Genomic DNA, 25,065 nt, shown 5'->3' with positions numbered 1-25,065 from the left:
TTGAGTGTGACAGACAGTTCTATGCAGCTGTGCAGAGTAAAACTGAAAGTGGCCTTAAAAATTATCCACAAAAGAAAAGGTGTTATCTACAGTCAAATTGAGGCTGGTGTTACATGTACTTTAAGGGTGTGGTAGAGCTGGTGAGTTCCAACCAGTATTTAGGCTTTAGTATTGAATTAATTTGTGGTCAAACTGGTCAATCTAGTATTTTGTTACTATTTAAAGCTCAAAACTATTTTGCTAGGAATTCAAGAACCCTAAAAGCAAATCAAGAGTCAAAGCAGCATTTCTTCTTTATGAAAAGCTAAAATATTGACAATTCTGGGTCAACATTGTCTTGGTTGCTGAAAATCTGGGTTTAGAGGATAAGACAGCACCTCCCACATGACTGAAGTACTTGCACTAAGCACACTGCAAGATTTCTTTAGCTGCACAGCAAAGGAAATATTTCATGTTCATTTCAAACATTTTGAAACATTAAAAAAGATGAAATTACCTGGATTCACACACAAAGCCACATACTCATTACTGAAACTATGTGAGAGATGGTTTACAGCCTCTTTCATGCCATCTCTGTTACTATTTAAGAAACCTGATACATATCACAAGTTAATTTTCTAGATGATGAAATGCAGGTTATAAAGGGGATTTCTCCATCTACTCACAACTCCCTACAAGTATTAAATGAACACCACGTGTTGGGCTGATGCTTCTGCTGTTCCTGACATGAAGACCTTTTAATGATTCACAGCATTCCTTGTCATATCAGGGTTACAGTTCATGTCCTTTGAGTAAACAGGCTTAAGAAAGAGTGAACTAAAGTTAAACCATAATTAAGAGTGTGTGTGAAAAAAAAAAGGAAAACTTTCCTTCATCTGAGAGAAGTATAGTGAAAGAAATACTTAGGTACTTTCACTTGTTCCTCTGGCAGTTCTCAACACCATCAAACTTACCTGTTCTGTTCTATAACAAATATTTTGTTATAGAAAGGAACAGGCAAGTTTGAATATTCTTCCTGTCTAGCTAAAGGCACTGACAATAAATATATCATACAAAAGTTACCAGTAAGGACCATTTTCATCTTCACTAAGCACAGCTGCAGGAACAAGTGATTCCAAAAAACTGGCCAATACATGGTTTCTTACTAGTGGGAATATGAATTATATCTTATTTCCTTTGCACTTCATAATGTATCTGTCCCTATCCAACTTACCTTATGTGCCCTTCCTAACTCCACAAAAAGTAAATGCGAGCCAATTTTGAAAGCTCTGACTGATGCACATTAGAAATGCTGATGGCACTTCTCCAGCACAACAACAATAAAGATTTTAAAGCTGAAGAAGATAATGTTCAACAATTTCATTTCAAAACATCAGCCTTCTCAGATGTGGACCACTTGAAGGGAAATGCCTTTGTCTAGAAGCAGAAATGAGCAACAACAAAAACACCACCCCAAATCCTGTCATCATGCACAAAATCCTAATCTAAATTTTCCAGACTCTGGCATTTATTTTACTACTGCCATATGCTTGCTATTGATGTATCTCTAAGGATAAAAACATACATTACAGCAATATACTTACAGCAGCTGTGTTCTTCACTGCGTTTCCTACAATCACCACAACTCTTCCTTTGAAGCTCTGCAGCGTGGCAGTCGCTGGGCACTGGATGAGATCCCCTTCTGCAGTAAATGCTGATGCAAAAGGGACATTGATGCTGCCAGAGATGTGGCCACGGCTAAAGCTTAGGAGGATCAGTTAAGGAGGTGTGAAAGGCAGAGGAACCTGTGGAGCATGAATAGCTGCAGGATGAACCTGCTCTTCACCCTGGCTGCCATGATACAGCACCATCGGTTTTTTGTGATATCATATTTTGACAAACCTCATTTACTGTTTATTCATATGGAGAAAAACCTTCCAACACAACATATGAAAGCAAGCACAGAATGAAAAGCTGGTTCAAAAAAGGACACAGCACAGCACTACAGAAAATGATCTGCTAAATTAAATACTTAGTACTAAAGAGCCAATATCCCCAGTACACCTAATTTTGTGGATTTCACTTCAACTCTAGTCTGCTAAGAGGAGCCAAATACCAATAAGCAGCTGGAGCACCTCTTCCAGAGGCATTTTATGCAAAAAGAATGAAGTACTTAAAATGAGAACCAAAACTAAACACGGATTATCAGGAATATCCTCAAACTTCCTGTCAACCCTCACAAGTCCTCTACTATTTTGATCCAAATTGAAATTCTAATGTATATGACCTCAGATTCCCAGACAATGAGCACCATGTATATTATCTGCAGTCCCACTAAAAGCAAGTGTGTAATGGGTATTGAAAAGCAAAAAGCAAAAAACTGAGATATCACAGTTAGCTGTCCTTCAGTTTCAGAGGATGATCATTCAATGAGCTTTTATAAATAAATATTGAATGTGAAGGTCTCTTAAATAAAAATTGAGTTGGACTACTACTACCTAGCTTTTTATGAATATGGATATGAAAATGCACTATGGCCTTGATAAAACCCTGAATTACTTTCATAGACTGTACACACATGCCTGGAACATTCCCTTTCCCCAGCTATAAGCAAAAACAGCTTCGAAGAGGTGGGAAACAGCAAAGTTCTGCAAAAATATACACAATGTCAAATACTGAGATTAGTCACTCTATTACTGTACTTGCAGAAAGCTAGTTAAATTTCTAATTAAATCCCAGAATTCTATTAAATAAAGGACCTGCCTTAAATAGGGGTAAGATTTAACTGACTTAGAGTAATAGTAGCATTCGTTTCTCATTATTTATGTAGCAGTTTCAGTTTTATGATCATCATTGTTATAGTGTAGGAAAAGCATAGCTATATAAAAACATCTGAAAGAAAAAAATATGATCATGCACCATTCATTAATGTTGTCAGTTTATTTCTATTTTGAATGGGAAAATTATATCCCTCCTTTACTCCTCTGTGCCAATCCCATCTCCCCAACCCCATTTATAATCACATAACTCCCACTGCTATTGATTAGGTTCTGAAATGATCATCATTTAGACAGAAAATAACTTTGGACAAATTTAGTTACTTAAGCCACTGATTACCCCTAGAGAAACATGACCTAGTCTGTAAAAAAGCTCTAATTGGTAAGACAATAAACAAAAAGGCCAGGATTTTGTGGTAGAGCCTGAGAGACCATAAATATGCAGCTATAACTTTCAAAACATGATTGGAAGGCTGCCAATATATCTGCTGACATGCTTAATGAAATAAGCCTTAGAAGAATTGCTGGCCAGCTGAAATAGTGCTGATAAGTCTTGGCCTTGCAAGATGAGCTTCGTTACAAAACAATCTCTCAGCTTTCATGTGGGTCATATTATGAAATATGAAGCATGTTTGATACTTGTTGGAAGTCCTCTCATGCTTTTCTCAAAACACTAAGAAAACAAAGCGAAAGCAAAGTTTAGCATGACAGGCATGCATGAGGAAAAAGACTAAAACCAAAATATACAAAATGATAATATTTTCTAATCACCTCACAGTGGTCTATCATATCTAAAACACACACCACAGAAACGTACAGTCCGATCCTATCTTAGCTTGTTGAAATTTTGTGACAAATACAAAGCCTGTTTCCTTACTGCAAGAATGAACAGGACACTGAATGCAGTATTCTTATGGTTTCTCATTTATAGTAATAACTGCTGACAATTTGATAATATTCTACATACCAGATATTTTCCTCTGCAAATGATATACTAACCAGTTCACTCAAGGGCAATTTTACTACCTACCAGGCTGCCTTTTTAGTGGCACTTCCTACCTGTTAATACCAGATGGGTATTAGGATATCAGTCCACCTATTATATAAAAGGCAGCACATTTCAGTCTACTATAAACTTCAAACATACCAAAACATCTTTAAGAAGGACTACCCCTTCCAAAATGCAAACCATCCCAGTCCTGCAACTACACTATTTCAGGAAAAAAACCAAACCCAACGAATTAAAAAAGTACTCCTTATGCAAAGAACAATACTTGAAAAGGAACACATGAAAGGTGTAGACAGGGTAGTGACCCTGGTAAAAACATAGCTCCAAAACACCTTCAACTCTTTTCTGATTATCCCTACTAGAGGACTTAAGTTAGGATGGCTACTACATGGTTGCATTACCTGACACAGCTAGAAGGCACTCAAAAGGAATCCATTTTCCACTGAGGGACTGGCAAAGCACATCAGCTATCAACTCTTCTCTATCTCTCTTCCATTTAATTGGAAAGCCTCACAGCTTTACAAAATATTGGCCATATTAAATGGGGAAGGTCTGCTGATAAAACTTGTTCTAAAGAAAAATGTAGCATTAAAGCACTTGTGCTACTGGTACAAAGTGATTTCTCTTAGCCCACAATTTACAATGGGAAGGGAAAACCTGATTTGTCCTCTGCTCTGCAAACCAGGCCTCTCCATGCTGAAAACCCCTGGAATTCAGCACTTCCACTCCAACTCTACCAGACCCCTCTCTCCCCATCATGTACCACTCTAACACACCAGCCTGCAGACAGAGAGCAAGCAATAGGCACAGGCAGGATTCAGCAACTGGCACAGGCAGGATTCAGCAATTGGCATAGGCAGGATTCAGCAAGGCTGGCACTCAGATCTGAAGGATACTCCTCACTGTTACGGATGTCCACCACCAGCAGCTTTGGCTTGCTGGGCTTTGTTTTCTTAACAGGTGTTTTGGAATGGCTGGGTCCTGTCAGCTCACACAAGTCTATCAGATCTTCTGCTGAAATCCGTGGGGACACTTCTGCCTTCAGGTCATCCAACTTGATGGAGTCCCTAGACTTTAAAACAAAAAAAATCATATTAGAGGTGAAAGAATTAGAGATACGGGGTTGTTTTTACCTTATACTTATTTGACAAACTCCAAGCGTAACAACCTCATTAAATGGAAACACATACTTTTCTTTTAACTCTGAACTAGAGTTTAACTATCCATACAGAAAAGCTCCAGAGCAGTGCCAAATGCCTATCTGACAACTATAGCTCTATCTTCTGTTAGAAGTTGTTAAAATAGAAAAATTTTTTGAAAATCTGTGGAAAAGATCTCAGTTTGTGATTTGCTAATGAATTATTCACTGTGGCTGAAGGGCTCACAACATCCACAGATATTTCTTAACATCAGAAATTAAGTAAACTGGCTAGAAAACACTCCCTGAAAAGGGAAACTGAAAGGTCCCATGACTGGAGCAGAAAAGATGGCAGCTTGCCAGAGAAACTGCAGGGATGTCTCTGGGAGATACAGAGCTAGCTAAACACCAGTTATTACCCCAGCCCAAAGACCAAGCACAAACCAAGACATCAGAAATATAAGATTTACCTTATACCTAGAAATATGGTATTTTTTAAAATAATCCAAAATATTTGTCCTTAGTTTTGTGGGACAGGAGAATTATATATTAAATTAAAAAAATTATTTTGAGGAATGTGACAGATTATGACACAGCACACAGCACACTCCTGGTAGTTCTCAAGAAACTGCATGATAATACCTGAAATTATTATTCATAAGAGAACATTCATTGCGAATTATCCTATAAATGTTCACAAGTACTAGAATTTCTACAGTCCACATTCTTAAAGAATACCACAGCAACAATTTTTCTGCTTCCAAAAAAAATTCCACTTCTGTTATCTTGTTTTAAATTGCAGTAATGACACCAATACATTATTTGCTTATAGCCCATCATTCAAGAGAACACTCTGAAGAAAACTGAGGCATTAATAATTGTTATTAGTCCAACTGACTGCTGACCCAAATTTTTTTTGTTTTTAAACATACTAGTTCCTCATCTAATCTGGGGACTATTCCAAATTTAGGGAATATGCTAGACAAAACAGAGAGACATAGATTTTTTTTTTGGAGTTATATCCCAGAATAGGCTTCTTAAGACAGTCCAGCACTTAGAAGTACCTCGGCTGTAAAGCAAGTTATCCAAAAGCCCTCAAAATGACAAACAAAATCAGTAATTCTACTTCAGGGAACATTACCTCACCCAAATGCCTTTTCCATTGTATATAATAATACTTAAAACAGAAGAAGTTACAAATTTCCAGTCTCAACACTCTCCTTCCAAGTTCAGAAAAATAGAGTTAAGATGCTTTATAATCAGAAATATACATTATTTCTGGCTAATGTATTATTTGTTTCACCAGAATAGTCAATACTCAAGGGAGATCTGTTTCCATAAAAAAACCAATGTGACAGGGCACAGCCAACTCCCAGCTGCTGCCTAAAGCCATCTCCCACTTGAATAGCTGAATTTTCCCAGGAGGAGTCCAAGGAAATTAATTGCATTTAAAGGGAGGAGGAAGAAAAAACTCAAAGCTCTTCTCACAAACTTCAGACTTGCCAAAGGAATTCAGCAGTGTCATGTTTAGAGGAATCACAGCAGACACATTTGAGAGATTCAAGAAAGGCAGTAATGTAGAAATGTAGAAAAAATACTGATTACATAAATACACACTTGGCTGACACAGCTTCATCTGTCTGATGGCAAACTGGCAGACATTGCTATCCTCAGACAACAGCTTCTGCCTCAGGAGCAGGTTTGAGGAGCAACACCAAGGAGGGAAGGGAAGGAAGCTGCTGCAAAGAGTTCAGCCCTTGAAGAAGGTTCACATGATTACAGGTAACAATAAACACTTGGATAATGAAATCAGTGAAACTGGCTGAGATGACCCAAATTAAGTCTTCTGGAGAAAAAGGTACATTATGTTGGACTCTAATTACAAAACCACTTCCTACTTTTATTTATACAGCTCTTGTCTATTCAGTTGATGGGATGAATACCTCAGGGAAGAATGGAACCTTAAAAGTCTGCAGCAGAAAACAAACCAAACAAAATTCACCTAATCTGATATAAAAACATTTCTCTTTCTCTAGAAGTATAAAGCCATACAAAGTGTTTTACAGGTACACACTGCCTGTCCTGCTAAAAGGTTTTAATAACCAGGAAAAGCATTTTTTCCCCTTTAACTGGATTGTAATTAAGTAGAAACACATTCAGCTATGAATTTTACAACCATCTTTGCTTTGACCTACTATGTCCAGATCTGCCTTAATGGTAGATTCAGTGATGCAACATCTCTATATAGGCTTTGAACAAAACTGAAGCTTCTCAAGAGACTTGCTGGAAATAGAATTGATTCAGCAATTCTTTCTTTAAAAACTTTTTTATCAGACTAATTTATTTCCTTCAAATTGCAAAGTGAATTATATGCATGTGCTTATAAGATAATTTTGCTAATTACTAAAAAAAATTACTACATCTGCTGTATCTGGTAACAACTATATTTCATCTCAGGCATTTTCTCACAGGAATTTACCAATAAACTGAAACTAAACATGGCTAACATCAAGCTGTCAATCCATCTACCCTGTCCTCACACCTTGTCTTCATAAACACCATCCTGCTACAAATACTTTGAAACTGTAAGAAGCTGCTACAGAAACTGGACTTGAGTTGAGACAGCTCTTCAGGCCATCACATCCACTGAACACACAAATCTTGCAGATTCTTCTGAATCTTTAACACTTTTCCTACCCTACAGAGCAGTGTTCCAGCTGTTGCATATCACCTCAGTGCCTACTCTCTTTACCTCAGCATGGAGATGTGTAAGATACAGGCTGATATTTTAGACAGGAGTCTTCACATTTGTCAGGACTATTTGCTTTAATTCCCTGTTTAGGCTGTACTATGTCATTGCAGGCATTGCTTTGCAGCTGTGAAGAACCAGAAGGAAAAGCAGGTGAAGGAAGGAAGAGGGTTCACTGTAAACCAAATCCTTTAAGTTAAGTTAGCTGCACTCAGAAAAAGTTCATGGCACTGATAGTCTCTTAGTAATTGTTTACAAATACCCAACAAGTTGTGAACAGGGTGTAGAATAAAAATGAGATTTTGATTTCAGCTACATTAAGTGGCAGGTAGGCACATTTCAGGACAGCTACTTGCAATATCCTGTTGAAGTTATCATCTGTAATTTTTTGTTTTGTTCTGTTTTAAGCAATAAAGCACAATGATTATCACAACCTAAAATTCCCATGCTAGTGATACTCTATAGGGAGTACAGACAGGACAAAGAGAAAGAAAGAAAAAAAAAAGCCAGGATAACCACAGGGAAAAGCTAAAAAAACCCTTAAAAGCTTATCACATATATAAAATGCTTGTTTCTTACTTTCAACTATTTTCCTGCAGTGATGTATTGACTCTTTTCCAAGGCAGACATGGTACATACTTTCTAAAAAACCCACACTCTTTCTTAAAAAAGGCAAAAGCTCTACTTCAGCACACTGCCAGAAGGTAGCTAAAGGTCCAGTTACAAACTTGTCTTTCAGCAATTGTGAAAGAAACTGTGTACTGACAATACTGAAATTGAGAACTGCTCATATACAGAGCATACTCATGTACTTGGTGTCATAAAAATTATCAGAAAGACACCCACATTTTCACACATCCATGTATGCACAAGTGTACTGAGATACTGTGCTAGGATACTGAGCTTACTACTTAAGTGGCTTTATCTGTTTTAAGAGAAACCTATTTTAGCATATCCTAACTACAAGCATGAACCTAGCTTTAGACTCTTCAGCTATAAGCAACTGTTTGTCAGGGAAGACTGTTTAAATCAGCAGGATGGCAAGAGCAGAAAGAGTAGCTAAGCTGAAGTCTGAAGTCTCCTTGTTGCCCAGAAGTTTCTCTGACACAACACCCTACATTCTTTATTTTCAAAGCACTCTTCTCACCCCATTAATTTTCAAATAGGCCTGGGAATTGCTAATCCATATGCATTTACTGCTCTTAATAAGAAGTAATAGGCATTAAGAACTTATTTTTTTTTTAATATTAGGAATTAAAGCTGCTTAACCATTCTCAATTTGGAAGCCAAGTTTCAGAAAGATTAAAGCACTCCAGAACACGAGGCTGGTACAATCACAGCTCCTATCTCTTTTCCCATTAGCCTGTAATCTCTTACAGGCATTTCATCATGGCTATTAAATGAAGATATACACATTTTTTTGAGAAAATAGCCAAGGATCTATAGTTCTGCTGAATCCGAATTTAACAGTCCCATCAGATAAACACAGAAACTATAAAGGAACTTTCTATCCATGGAAAGGATAGCTTTATCTGAGTAGATGCAGGGTTTCTCCCCTTCATCTTTGAAGCTGACAAAACTTAGTGCAGTTTATTTAATATACTAGGAACTTCAGCCTGGAAGTCAAAATAATTAAAATCTGGGGTTCAAGCAAAATACTCTATTTAAACTATCAATGTCCCTCATGAAGGAACACATTTCATGAAAGATGTCATTCCATATTTTTCAAACATATTTCTCAAATCAGTTTATGCATGTATACAGAAATAAGATGATGAAAACAATTTAGAAAAGCTTATAAGATAATGGTTTAAGCTCTCCACTTGCCCTCCCCACCATTTTTATTACAATTACTAGCAAAGGGTCATCCAAAAGGCTTCTGTGTTTTTTTGATGTTCTATTGTGACTGTTTATAAAGGAGGAACAGCTAAAATCCCAGATTTTAAGAACTCTTCTACAACTTTACAACAGTTGAGTGCCAGCGTTCTCTACATAATCTCTCTAGCAAACTGATTCTTACACTTAGATTCAGTCCTCTGTAGCCATCATATTCTGCTTCCCATATTCCCTAGTGTCCACCTTCCCTACGCTCCCTCTCTCCACTTCCTATTTAAGTTTGCTCCATTTTCATTTTGCAAGCTGTGCTCTTCCACCCTCTCCACCATCCTGACTTCTCCACAAACCTCCCTACTTCAGAACTCACACCTTGGGAAGTGCAAACAGCAACTTCCAGCCAGCTGTCAATCAGAAACATCCTCCAAAGGTCTGCACACAACTTCGTAGGCAGTCTACAAAAAATGGAAGTGAGCCCTGCTTGCCAAACCAGCTCATTACTAAGGAAACACAAGGAAAGGTCAGCTCAATAGAATAACATAATTGAGTGAATAAACTGAGTCAGCAGGGCTGAAAGATACAATATTCCCCTGCATGCAGCAGGGCAGACATGCTGCCAACTCAGTTATTGCCCCTGATATGATAAAAGAGGTAAAAGCAGCTCACCACTGCATGGAACCATTTCAAAAGACAAAGCTGAGACATAATCCAGCTATGCCTGAAAATACTCACAGGATACCTTAATGTGCAATAAACTTGAAGTAAAAGCAGGAGCAAGAATGATCTTGCCAGCCTTGAATGCTTTCCATCAGTGCCTCTTTTTAGCCTCTTGATAGATGGTCTGTCCTTGACAAAAAACTGTATTCCTTTGATTTGAGAAAAATTATTACAGTATCTTTAGGAAACAGTCAGAGATTCCCCTGACCTCTTTAAAAAAATATACCAACAACCACCAGAGTTTAATAACACTGGTGAGGAGTTATTAAAGAGGAGTTTCCTTCATAATGTGATCATGTATCTCACTTGGTCAGAGACCTTGGATTTAGACAATCTACCTTCTTTCATCTGTAGTTGCTATTTATTCACATTCCTGTTTTCTGAACTGGCATTACCAAAAGCAGCTCTAGGACATTTTTCAGTCATTTACCACTGTAAAGCCTGTCAAAACATGCTGTTCAGGCTCTCCCTTAACTTGACTATTAAGAAGAGTACTGAATTTGAGTAATTGACAAAAAATTTGACAGTCTGATCAGCCAGACAGTTACTGTGTAAGCTGTGTGAGTTTTTCACATAAATCTTGGATTTGTGCACCATTCCACCCATTTTAGAAACCTGGGCCCAACCTTTTTTGAGTTATATTAAAATCATCATCAACAGAACCATTTGTACCCATAAGCCTAAAATGTATTCATTCACATTTGCAGGATGGGCTCCATGACTAAACTTTGGTTTTAGGCTCAACTTTACAAGCAGCATGGATTCTTTCTTCTAGTTACACCTTCACACTAGTTATGCTATCGAATCAAATCTGATTTGATAATCAGATTCTCCACTCCTAATAATGTCAGAAGAGTAAATATATGATCTGAGCTGTAACACTTTTACTAGTAGATTAAGATGGTGTTGACACCATCCCACAGGCAAGAGAGCTGCATCCACAAAGTCTTTTCTATCCTCCAACTGCACTTCCTAATAAAGTTAGATCATGATGCCACTGCATCCTGACTCAACTGAGAAAACATACAGCACCTAGCCTGGCCTGAGGTGCACTAAGGAAGGAATGTGAGGAATCCTAAATTCAAGACTAGCTTAAGGCAGGCTCCTATAGAGACGTGTGTTGAGAAAACAAATAGGGTAGGACAGAAGACTGAGGAGTAGAGGGAAAAGGCACCTTAGGCTGATATAATACACCTCTTCCCCACATAATGAAATTTGTGTTAATAACACAGTTACACATCTAAGACATAACTTTCACAGCAGCAGTGTATGGCATACACAGGAGTGCTGCAAGCTGGAATTAGAGTTGCTGTGAGTGGCAGGAGGGAGCTAGAGCTGTGTACCTGGGCATGTTTGTGTGGGAGACAAACCATTAAGATCCTTCAGTCTACTTCTCCTCCAAAACTCGACTTCAAAAATTTCTCCCAAACTCCATTGCTTCTAGTGCTACAAGCACACAAATAAACAACATAACACCAAGAGGATAATTCCTCACTGCAGAATCTAATTGTGCTTATCAGAAGCTGAATGAAACATTAAACCATTTAGATCTGCGCTGGTCCTAAAGCATATTTTAACACACTCAGTGGGTTATTCTGACTGTTACTTCTCTCCTAAAGTAAATTTACACAAACACTGCTCTGCTCTTTCATTTTCCCTTTTTTAGATGCAGGTCACTATTTTTAAAAAATAAAATATGGGTTGTTTAACAAGGTATGAAATAAAACTGTCATTCAGGAAACTTGAGTTTGGCTTTGGTTGCCACAATAACTTATTTCCACTATAGCACTCCCTCTCAAAAATAAACAGAGTCAGTTGTAAAATACATGAAAACAAACAAAATAACAACTGTGTCTTCAGTCAGCCAGCCAGATTTCAAATCAGGACCACTAGAGCCTGAAAAATTACTAAGCCACGGAGATGTGTAATTATTTCCTAATGTTCTCCTAGAATCTGATTTTAAAACTATTTCCAAATTGAGAAAAAAATTAAAAAGAACATTCCTACAAGGTGCAGAGAGAAAGAACCAGCTAGATTTAAAAAAAAAAAATTAATTTTACTGGTAAAATTACCCTTTCCCCCTCTGCACATTTGTTAATCAGTCATGGAATCCCAATTGTGGGAGGTCTAAAAGGTCAAATGTGCCCAGCTTTCAACTTCAAAGTATAATCACAAAAGCTTATGAGGAAGGACTAGTGGACAGTGATTCCAGACCTGAGCCTAAGGCTGCAGAGAGTGCCCTGGCTGCTCCAACTGCCCCATTTACATTCAAAGCAGATGAACACAGCCCAGGGAGACCCTAAAACCAAGTCTGTGCAAAACAAGCTTAGAATCCTTAAATAGGATTTAGACTGAGTGTCTCACAAACTGTTACAGTCTCATATAAATAGTATCTAGATCATTACAAACATATTCCTTTAATTCTGCCTCAGCTAAGCAGTAAATTTGTTTCAATGAGTTTACATTCAACTTAAATAATTGATATTTGTATTACAACTTAAAATAAACACCCACAACATTCATTAGAAACTTTTGAATTAACATTTAACAAAGACTGTATCCTGAGCCTTATATTTTGTATTTTATTCACTCTGGTAATTTAATGCCTCATCTTCTAAGAGAAAAAACCTTAAAACTATAGAAAATAAATACAGATTTTCCAAAAGAGTCAGAATAGACAAGGTGCTAAATAAGGCTTCCTTTAAATAATTTAATCTGCAGAACTGAAGCTCTGGAAGCAGAGGTTTCCCTAGTACACTCCCCACTTCCTGGTAGCTGCCTGCCTGGCTTATGAGTATCAAAAAAACCTTGAAAAGCTAACCAATAAACAGAGGACATTTTGAAGTTTGCAACAATTGCTAAAGTATTTGCCAGAATGTGATTGGCTTATACCTAATTAAACAGTGATTTGTTTATTCACTCGCAAGAGAGTGACATGAAAGTGCATTTTAACCAACTCTTCTAAAAAATGACAAATAACCCCAGCTTCTCACTCAAGCTGTTGGCAGCAACAACCAGAAGCACAGAAGCATCAAAGGCAAATGTGGAATAAATTAGAAGCATTAACTGAGATCCTGATCAGTTAATGCTTCACACAATTTGAACTAAAGACAAATATGAGTAAGCTTTCTGTTAAGTCTAAGAACAATGGAAAACAAAACCAAGATCCACACAAAAACAGAAGACAAAAGAAACCTGAAATGGGTCAAGGCAATCAGAAGACCCTTTAGGCAGAATATAAGTAACAGCCATTATAAACAGCATGAGCATCACACAGACATTTCTTAGCTTGTACACTGAAACAGAAGCGTTGGTATCCACTACTGACCATGCTTCTTTCTGAAGAATAAATGGATTTACACACCAGTTATTTAATGACTTAATCTAAACCTAGCCAATATATTTTTTATGGACAAATACTTCCTAGGTGCAGACAGGAACTCAGAAGCAATTGAGTGCTGTTGTATGACAAATAGGCCTAAATTTCCATCTGTTGAAAGTCTATCACACAAGCTATCCTTAATTATTGGCAAAGAAAAGTTATCCTCGGGACAATACGCTCATACTCTTTACGATAAAAACATGTTTTTCATATTTGTGTTGTTTGATCAAGCCATTAAGTCATGTTGCTGCTTAGGTATTTCTACTACAACAAAAACAAAAAACCAAAACTGTTGGCATTTAAATCACTGCAAAGATCAATAATCATCTGGTAGACTTTTCTCCACTTCAATGCTTTCATTCCTCAACATCTCTGAGGAACTCCCATCTTTGCAAAGAGAATCAGGAGTAGAAGAAGAAAGCAAAGCTGTAATTGTATCAGTCTCTGCATTTCTGTGAGTTCACCTGCCACAGGTGAGCAGATACTGATAGAGAAGCTGCAACATTTTCCCCTTTTTATTTAGAATTATTGAAGTAGTTTGACAGAGTGTATGTCTACCATATCTATAATAATGGAGACACAGATACTGCAGAAAATTTTTATATTACAGTGTTATTTCTCTCTGTGACCCCTTGCTCATTTAGGAAAAATACTTCAGGAGTTTCCAGGGTACAAAAGTAAGTTTCAGGAAGAGTAAGAAGAAAAAAAACATCAACCATGTACTGGTAAAGAAAAGTTACAGATACAGCATTGAGTAGATTGTAATGTAAATTCAGTATTTAATGTAAATTCAGAATTTAAAGGGTTTTTCTGTTGTTATTTTTGACGTTTTATCTTTCTCAAAATAAACAATGCAACCCCACTTAAGATGCACATTCATTCTCTCTGAAACTATTTCCTCCTTGAGATTTTATCTCAGTAGAAATATGCTTACTGGCTGAAAGAGTAAAAGATTAAGCAACACACAAGTCCAGGAGGAAAAAAGAGAGCACCCAAGCCTATTTACAAACTTGCAAATAGATGTCACTAAAATAAAAACTAAGTAATGCTAGTGATAAAAAGCAGTTTTGTTTTACTGACTGCTGATTTAGGGAGAAAAATGCACACCCAGAGGGGAAATACTTCTCCTGTTATTATTAACCAAAGCACAGTAACATGCAGATACACACAAATATTTGAGTTGCCAATAAAAAGCACGTAAGAAACAAACTGAAGCAGCATAGAAAAAAAATTCAAATAGAGAGGTAAGAGACAGCTGGTGTTTATAATTAAAAACACTAAACATTTAATGTTTCAAGAAGTCATAAACTACCTTCAGAAGCAAACCCACAACTTTCTTCACAAAGAATTGTTTTCTACCCTACCCAATTTCAAATACAGAGGTGAGCCACAAATATAAAACTGGAGATAGAAATGTAGTGTAAAGTCCTTGTCCAAAGAATCACCAACTAAATAGGTAAGGAAGCAGAAAAGTTTTTTTTAAGAGTTAAACTGCAGAGCAAGGATACAATGGTGTTTTAGAAAATCCATTAAAGGATGCTGTGCGTACTAAAGACTGAACTCAGATTTCACCCCTTTCAAGTAGATAAAAAGTTTCCCTGTGGCAGCAAACACCAGTAGAGAACATGTTTAAAGAAAGAGATAATTCCAGGATTAAGGTTGAAAAAAAACCCTAACAAAAACAAACCACACCACCTTTGTGTGTAAATAGTGTATTTCATCAATAATTTCAATTTAGTTTTTATCAATATTGCTCTAATCCCCGAGAAGTGTCATTTTATGAAGACGTCCAAAAGTACAGTCACAAGTGAGAGGTAGCTCATTATGGACTCATGTTACACAGGACTTTCCAAGTCTGATTTATGGCCCCTGACTGAATCATAACATTCTTAACTTGTATCTATCTGTCTCAAAATCAGACACACAAAAATACAGCACATGAGAGCAAACAATACATTTACAGACTATAATCTAAGATATGAATAGTCTTTCTTGTGTCCAAGAGATTACTTTCCTCTTTGCTTACATATTTCGTTACAGATCTCTGAATCTGTACAGCTCTCTTTCATTTGATGACCTAAAAAACCAAAATACAGCAGTAACCAAAAGATCCAATGTACTTGTGCTTCAAAAGATGTTAAACCTTCAGCTCACTGCAGTAAATGATGAGGTCTTTGGTGTTAGACAGACAGAACTACAAATTAAAGAGAAGTCAAGAGAAGTTCTAGTATTTATTTATCTACTCTTTAACATACCAAAAACATTTGCTTAATTTCTTGGAACTTGTGGGATGGATGATCCTAATTACTGGCTTTATAAACAAATACAAATTCTGGTATGAAAACAAAAACCCTATCAGGAAAAAACACCCAAAACATTTCTCAGAAAATGGGAGAATACTGAAAGAAACTTGCTCAATTTGAAATAAGGATTTTTCTCTCTGTTACAAATACAAATCTTTTTACTACTCATTTCAGTAGACCAGGGCTGCTTTCTCCCATCTCCCTCTTTGCTATATCCAAATGCTTTGACTCTTGCTTTTACACATAAAGGCACAAGAAAATACTTAGAAATCAGAAGACTTGTTTTTTACTCTTTTGCCATAACATTCAGAAAGACTAGCACATACACAAAGTCATTTTCACTGGTAGCACTGTCAGACATCTGATCAGACTGCCAAGAGAGACTGAATACTTCACTTGGAAGTTTCCTTGACCTGACAGATCAAAGCCCTGGGCAACCCCACCTGAATTCAGTGTTGGACACATTTTCTGCAGGAATTTGTACCAGATGACCTTAGGAAGCTCTATCTGAATTACTCTCGGAAAGTGCAGCCCTTGGCTCCTTCAGAAAGCCTCTCTACATATCTCCAGAGCAGCACAGCAGCAGTTGTGCTGGCTACAATTCCTGGATGACAACAACAAGTATTCCCCTGGAATTTCATTTTTATTTCCCATTGCCTTTCTAGATCCACCTATTGTTTCTTAAATCCTGTAAGATCTTTCAAGTTTCCTTTTGTTCTTCATTTGCATGTCTGCACTTGCAGTCCTGGATTTTTAGCTAAGGCTTCCAGAAATTACAACAGAAATAAAATAAAAACTAAAGTAAAAACTAAAAAAATGACTGAATATCAAGCTCCAGTTTAAGGACTAAAAAGTAAAGATTCACTTGAATGACAACAACACTTTTTAGTTTCCAGTAGTTAGGAAAAACAAATGGGAAGACTAAAACCTAATGTGAGTCACCAAATAGACATAGCAGGTGTTATATATTTCCCAGATTATTGGAATGCTCATGAATAAAATGATTGTTGGGGAATGTGAAAGGAGAAAAACCCCAGAAAAAGAAAAAAATAATTTTTAAGAGACTAAGTAGATTTATATTGTTAAGAGGAAGGAAAGGAATAATTTCAAACCACCAGTATTCATATAATGCAACTGCCAAGAGAAACAGCCATTAAATTCTGCTAGAGAGAGAGGAGAAAAATCATTTTGCTAAACTGGGTATCTATTTAATGCAGATATTCTCTTAGCTACTAGTTACTCTTTGTCAAGATAAAACCAGGCATAACTCACCAACTAAACTCTCAGAGTAACTCATGGCATATCCTTTACCTGACATGCCAAGATGGAAAAAGCAGCCAGAGCTGCCTGCATCACCTTCCAGTTACCTAATCTCACTGGCACACTGCTCTTTTTACTGCTTTTCTCCTATGATAAAGCCTGCTTGCAGCTCTGCAGGCAAGCTGTGGACAGCGGTGGGTTGCTGTAAGAGAACTGAAGGAGCAGGAGTTGGTTGGGCAGGAGAAACAGGCAATCTGAATGATGTGAACAATGCTCCCCGCTCCCATTGCCAGGCTGCTTACGAGGTCACTGCGAGGAGCCTCCTGGTAGTCTGCAGAGAGGCAGGCCAGGGCAGAGCTCCTGGTGCCGCTGCCGTCGGCGGGCGGGCGCGTGGGCTGCGCGAACTGCCTGAACGTGGCGCTCTTGGGAGTCCAGCGGAACAGGTTGATCGACTCGCGAACGCAACGCTCAATGTCAATCTCTGCAAGGCATTGCAAGGAAAAGCAAGAAATTCAAGAGCAAAACATCAGTAAAGCTAAGTAACCCAGCTATGACATTGCTAAATATACATACACCCATCTATATCTTTGTCTGTCTCTCTCTCTCTTGCTCAAAGGAAATGTAGATTTCAAAAGCATTTTCCCATTCAAAAAGAAAAACACTCCAAGTTTTTTTATTAAAAACTAGTAAAGACATTTTAAGAAGTAATTTGATCTGTTTAAGGGAAATGTATCAGAACTTTAACCAATGCAAAGTCAGAACAATAATTAACACCTAGTCGTTGTAAGGCATTTTTAAGTCTTTACAAGTCAGACTATTGACTGTTCAATGTAAATTTGTGCAGTTCATCAAAAGTAGATTTCACACAGTGTACAGACATCAGGATTTTTTTGGATCAACAAAGTGTCTTATTTGTCAGTTAAATCCTACTAACAGCCAGATTGAAAGCTTTCATCGACTGAATTTTGCATGGCCTGCCATTTTGACAAAGTTACATCTTATCTGTTTGCTGAAAAGCAGGGGTTTTCAGCATTAATTTGTGCTTGATTGAAAGCATAATAGATTGGTTTAGAGATTTTAGAGAATTTTTTTAAACAAACAAACTAACAATACAATCTCAAACCCAACCAGACATTCCCAGTGAAACGTCCTAGCTGAGAGAGTGAAGTGCCATTGTGACAATATATTACACAACTTGAAAGGAAAGCAGACACCTGTCAAATGAGAAGGATCCTAAAATAAGATGTGGTCAATTAAAAAGCAGGAAGCTACACTGAAACAGGTATATAAAAGGAAAAAAAGCCAACCTGTTGGAAATACATTTTTTGCAACACTAAGCATCCTGCCTGTATATATCTTCTAACAAGATGTAACATAAAAGTCATTTACTCTTTTACCACTATAAAAGGACTAGTTTTGCACCTCCTGTATGGAGTCTCATGAAGAGCAAAAATGATGCTAGCTTGCATTTCACGACAAAACTGGTGTAGTGCGACAGACAAACAGCAGGGATATCAGCACTTTTTCTGTCTGTACCAAGATCTTGTATGATTCATTACAACAGTCAAAATTTAGATTAAAGCATCAGCTTCTATGGAGAAAACAGAGGCATTGTAGCCAGGCTTTATCTGTATATCTCAAACAGATTTGATGCACTGTCATCAATCACTCATTGCCATCAGCAGGTTTGATGCCTTGCCATCAATCTGGGAGCTACTCCAGAAATCTCAGTCATTAGCAGGGTGGTGAGCAGAAGAAACTGAACTTGAAGCTTGGGGCAGAATAATCTAGTTGGATGAGATTATTGACTGTTTAAAATCTGGAAGATGTGATCTATTACTCTCGCATTCAAAAAGCTTTCTGTGTTCAGGTAGGATACAATCTGCAGCAGATGCTTTAATTCCATTGATGACAGGATGCTTATGCGCTAACTTGCTTCTAAAATTCTGAAAAGTCTGAGAGAAGAGCTGTGGCTTACCCAATTTTAATTCTACCTCCAAAAACCTCTTTGTGGATGTGTGAAAGTAAATTACAATTTTCCTTGACAATATCAGGTTCCCTAGCTGCTTGGGATAATATGTGTAACAGATAAATGGACTACATGATGTCTCAACAGTGGCTAACGATTTCTCATTTCAATTATACTATAACAGAAGGCTGTTATTCAGCATCATTCCCAAGGAAAATACACAGAACTGGAGAATTTCACACAATCTCTTAATTCAGGTAAAGAGAGGAGATGCCTTCCACTGGTTATTCTTTCTCAAGCTCAGAAAACACCCCAAAGCACCATCATTACAGTTGCACTTTTTTCCACATTTCTGAAAACTCATTTTATTAAAAAAAAAGTTGAGAATTTCAGTTCAAGACTGTAGTACATTTATAGTGGGGCTGTGGTTTCTTTTTTTTCTTTTGGTTTTGTTTGGGTTTTTTTTGTTGTTTTTTAAAGAGATGCTGGAATTGAGTTATAAGACCCATTTCCTGAGATTCTTAGCTAAGGAAATATTAGTAGTACTTCTGTAATAAATGATATGAATGCAGAATTTAGCTAGTAAAAAAAATTGGAACAACAATAATTAATAGCATGAGAATTATTTGGCAGTGACAGGGTTTAATAGCCAACATATATCTGAAATTGAAAACAGAAATGGGGGATGGAATAGGAACACTGCTTGCAGAAAAGCTATAAAAAAGCTCAAAGGAGAAATTGAGACTGACAGTGTTAAACACTGAAACAAGTCAAAATATTTTTCCTAGAAACAAGCTCTGTAATTTCAAAAGAAATCCATTTCAGAGAACTGGTAAAAAGGCTTGGCCACTGGAACAGGCTTCCCAGGGGAGTGGTCACAGCACCAAAGTTGATAGAGTTCAAGAAGCTTTTCAAGAAGCTTTTTCAAAAACTACAAGGCAATTCTGGTTTCCACAAGTAACAATAAAAAAGCCCCACAACCACAATAAAAATGTCCCCCAACAATGTGCAAATCATAGGCACATTCATGGGAACAGTCAACATCTAGCACCCATAAGGGAGACAAGATTATGGGTGGTGAAAGAATTCACTCAAAGAATTTACTCACATTCTTTTGAAAAAACAATTACTTTCAGGATATTGGAGATTAAGACTACATTAAACTGGTATAAATATTTACAGAATATTTATTAGTCACATTGCATGAACAGGCTTCACACTTGAGTAACCTTCAAGCCCTTCTTCGTCATTTGTTTGCAATTTCAGTTTAAGAAAAATCACTTCCTGTCAGTAACTAAAATGCAATTCAATCTGGTGCACCCTTGCTGGATAAGATCTTTTCTCTTCTTTTTGGCTAATAAGTAAGGGTCTGCTGAGCTACTTCAATCCCAATTTCTTCCCATGCCCTTTCAAATATATGACAAATGAGTCAGTCTCTGGTGAAATGTCCATTTTTTGTTATCTCCCCAAGACTTTGCATTCACACAGCATTAATCCTGCCTGTACTCTTCCTGCTCCCAAGTCACCGCATTACAAGCCAGAAAATATTAGAGCTTCCACATTATTACAAACATACCATTGGTATGTCAGAAGCATAAGTATATCAAGTCAGAGCCTAGATTCTTGAACAGGACTATGAACAAATGAACAGAGACTACCTCAGCAGAGTGCCAGAGTACTTGACACTTGCAAACAACTTAGAAGGACACTCTTCTGAGAGCAGGCTCTGCATAAATCTCCAAGTGTGAGCAACAAATGAAAGTAATATTTAGAAAGGATGAAGAGGGCATGCTCACTCATGGAGATGTATATGGAATATCTCAGTGCTCTCCAAGATCCCAGCACTGGGGTATTTTGTAGTTTAAAAACGATGTGCCTTCTCTTTTTATTAAGACAAATTATTTCATTGGAAAATCTGTAATGAAAATGTGCTGAATAACATGGTGTCATTAAATATGAAGTGTGGAAAAAATTTAAGCCTGACTTAAAACATCAAAAAAGTACTATAAAAATATATTATAATTTCGAAACTTAGTACATCTTGAAATTCATTTGAAAAAATGCAGAGCACCTGTATTTCAAAAAGTCAAAGCTGGAACCCAAGTATCTCAGGAACCAAAGTCATAATTTAATTTTCAAACATTATATTTAGGAGTTCTGGCTCAAATAAGCTCAAGTATTTCACAGTCAAGCAGCAGCCAAGCCTTACAGGAAACAATTCTATGGCAGCAGCTAATTGCTCAGCATCAAAAGGCTGTCTCTGACATTTCTAAATATGCAAATAATACAGCAATAGATAAGGCAGGAGTAGAGAAGGGAAAGAAAAGTGATCCAACAGCAGCATCTTGGTTTTGCCATGGCTCCATCCTAACATTAAGCCTATGAAATGTTTTGCTCCTTTTCTGAACTAAACTTACTGTTTATTCTAAGATGTTTTTAATTTTGCTATTTTCATGCTAAACTGTAACTTCTTACTGAGCTTCTGCCTGCCTCTATGCACAGCCTCAACTGAAAAGGAGGGCTCAGCCTTATATATAGCTGCTTTTTAAGCTATGTAAGTTTATTATTATAGATACAGGAGAGAAGTAGATTGCACTTGAAACAAATGTTGAAAAAAGCATCAGTTTAAATGCAATACACCTGTGACAAAAGCACATACAATGTTTTATTTTTACAGCAAAACCGGGTGTGCATGTGTTGTTCACAGCAAGTGAAGGCAAGTAATGGAGAAAAACGTAAGATGAATGGTTCTTTCCTAATGAAAATCTACACAGACCAAGTCTTTGTGTGCAGTTAATCAATTCCAGAGCCTTTTCCTTGGGTAACAGGATACCAGTTAAGAAACTCAGCCAAAATAAACTGCTTCTGCATTTTGGGAATAGACCAGAATTATGAGTGTGGTTTGACATCTCCATCACAAATACTTTATTACTGCCCTGCCAGGCAACATTAGCTTTCACCACACAGCCACATTAGGCCTGAAAAATCTCTGTGCTATGAATGCTCTGGTACTGAATAGGTCAGGCAGTTCAACCTCCTGATTCCTGCTCTTAGAAGAAATAGAGGTGAAAGGCCATAAACTCTTTTTTTCCTGATGACATACAGAAGAGTGTGCATATTTAAAAGGACAAATCTAGGAAGAGAAGTGACATTTCTATTCAACATCTCTGTATCTATTACTGTAAGAAGGTTATTATAAATGAAAAGGTCAATGCAGAACTATTATTTTACATTATTTATTTAATACATTGCAGCATAGTTGCGTGACTTCATTTTTTTTGTGGACAGCAGTAGAGAGAAGCAGCAGTAAACACTATGAATTATTCCCTAGAAATTAGGAGGGTGAATAAAGGGCAAACTTGGATTCTTTTCTTACTTGTGATTGTAAAAATTCCTCTGATTCAGCAGTTCACTGGAAAGGTTTGCTAAAGAATGCCTTCCAGTATGGAAACGTGATGGGGCCAGGATTGACATGAGCAGGGGAGACACAGAATGCCAAGTGACTGTACAAAGAGTAAAGCTTTACTGTAAGCCAATCACCAAATGCCACATGCTATGTCTTATTGAGAAAGACAGAAATAGATTACATTAAGACTGGAGCTAAGCTCTGACAAGAAAGCACTTTTTAAACTTTGTTATGAGGTGTGCCAGTGCTGTTGAGCAGCAGCTATTTCTGCAAACTAACAAAATGTTAAAGACATCTGGAGTAGTCCTATCACAGGGTAGGACACTAGCCAATGACAGAAGCACAGGAATTCCCAATATATAATGGAAATAGTCAGAGGGACACTGCTATGCAAAACTTGAGAAATACACAGGGGGAAATAAAGCAGCTCAGCAGAAAAATGAACACTAATTCATAGGTAGATAATAACCAGAAGATGCATGAAAGGACAGGTTTATAAAACTGCAGGGATCAGCTCAGAGGAAAAACTTGAGGCACCACCAACACAACATCTGACAACAGTCAATTTTTGAAGGAGTAACTCTTTTTCAGCTTTTCTATGTTCTTTTTGTTATAATATTTGCTAAATATCTGTTAAGTCAGTTTTAGAAGCTGAAATACTAGTGAAACTCACCTTCTTTATCCTAAATCTACACTTCACAGAAATAATATGCAAAATACTGAAACTCAGCAAGCAAAAATAGAGATCATCCTGTTACAGGTTTCCATCTGGGTGGTAACTATGAGCTACTTCAGTTATTTCCCAGGTGTAACAGGTATAAACCTGTAAAAAAAACCTTTACAGTCAGAAACTCTGACCAGGCCAAATGCTTATAAAGCTGATGATTCTCTCAAGAGCCATAAGTAGAAGATCTTTGCATTAGCTCTCCTGTTAGCCTTCAGGATATTTATGAGGAAATAATATGAAGTCACTCAGATTTTCTGCTTTTAAAATAAGATGGAAATTCAGGTAAATATGAAAAGGAGTACCTGTTGCCATGAGAAAAGGATGAAAGCCTCTAATTTGACCTGTTCATTCCCATACCATGATGGAAAAACTCCTGGTAAAGATAAATACAAATAGAGTATTTAGATCTGCCTAATGAGTATCCTGAACCATGGAACACTCTCAAACTGCTGGAGCAAGCAACATCTTATTCAGGATTGAAATGTTATTTCCCACAAATACAGCAACTGTAAACAGGAAGGATAACCATCTTGCTTATGTACCCATACTTAAAACTGCTTTCATTTCCAAAAACTGCTCTAGCCATTTGGCACTGCAGAAGATAACTTACTGAGATCCAAAACTTCCAGTGTTTACTACTAGTCAAGTCTGTTAGTGCTTCACATAGCAAAATTAATAGCTTTAAGCAACTAACAGCAGCCCAACCTTGTCAGCATACATTTTCTAAGTTATTTAAAGCTTGCAGCATAATTAACCTACTCATAAGCCACGGGAAAAGTTCCTTTATTCTGTGAAAGAGCTAAGTTAACATCCTCATTTGAATTTACACATGAAAGCATTAAAGTACATCCAAGACATAAAAGTTTGTCATTTCAGGGTTGCATTCCCAGCAGACAAGTTTGTGGTTTATCAGCTTACATGACTGCTTACATGATTTGTTTCCTTAGAATGGTGCTGTGCTTTTTTTTAGCATGAAGAGTGAAGAACTAGCAGGAGACTGTCTTCCTCTAAATCCAAATGCAATGTGTCCAGCCTATCCCCCCTATCTCCTACAGATGCTTGTCTTCACTTAAATTTTTGAAGTGACAGAGGTGCCACCTGACACAGCCCTGCTGGTTGCTCAGATATCTATCAGCTTTTTCAGAATACAGGCAACATTGCTCACATACAATGTAAGTTCTTCTCAGCTGGGATACTTGCCCTTCCTGAACAAGTTTTGCCCTTCAATATTAACAATGCAGTCCTGAAATTTATTCCAAAGTTGCAGTATTAACAAAGTCTTACCTTTAGGTACAAACCCTGCTCTAGTTCTCCATGTTTAGTTTTGGTCTTCCTGTTGATTTCTACTAAATTCCAGGATACTCTTAGAATAAATTTGGACAGAGAGAATCAAGATCCTCATGCAGCTTTATAAAGGCAAGAGTTTAAGTGAAATATTATGTGAAAGTACATCAATGGGAATTGACAGCTATCCCAAAGTATAAGAGCACTGAGAGTTCACTTAACCTCATTTCAAAGTCCTTATTTTGACAGAAATATTTTTCTAGCTCTCAGCCTACACTGCCATTCCAATCTGTATTTAGGTAATGTGTATCTCTAGTACAATGCTAGACACACCTTCCCAAATATATCTACAATCATATAGAAATGAAGTGATAATGTACATTTCAATCAAGAATTTTTAACACTGCATTGTTTGTGCAGCCCATTTAGAAATTCTCCTCAATTAACAGTTAGAGACCTAAAGATTATTGAGCAGAACATTTATACCTGCACAGGCAAACAAACATATTCAGCATAATGAAATTCTAAAGAG

The 25,065-nt window shown here is 37.1% G+C and overlaps 1 protein-coding gene across 2 annotated transcripts in view; it reads right to left on the bottom strand.

Annotated features, from left to right (window-relative positions):
• The window catches only part of TBCK (TBC1 domain containing kinase), an 88,304-nt gene that overhangs the window by 9,951 nt on the left and 53,288 nt on the right, over nt 1-25,065 (bottom strand). For both annotated transcript variants that reach the window (XM_066548145.1, XM_066548146.1), the window contains exons 23-25: nt 17,450-17,628; nt 4,662-4,837; nt 1,584-1,743 (exon numbers count right to left, since the gene is read on the bottom strand). In XM_066548145.1, the coding sequence (XP_066404242.1) occupies nt 1,584-1,743; nt 4,662-4,837; nt 17,450-17,628 (515 nt within the window). The remainder of the gene's footprint in view (nt 1-1,583; nt 1,744-4,661; nt 4,838-17,449; nt 17,629-25,065) is intronic.

Source organism: Molothrus aeneus, chromosome 4, assembly GCF_037042795.1.
Source record: "Molothrus aeneus isolate 106 chromosome 4, BPBGC_Maene_1.0, whole genome shotgun sequence".
Lineage (NCBI taxonomy): Eukaryota > Metazoa > Chordata > Aves > Passeriformes > Icteridae > Molothrus > Molothrus aeneus.
Note: the sequence above shows the minus strand (reverse complement) of the source record. Positions and strands in the feature narration are given on the sequence as shown.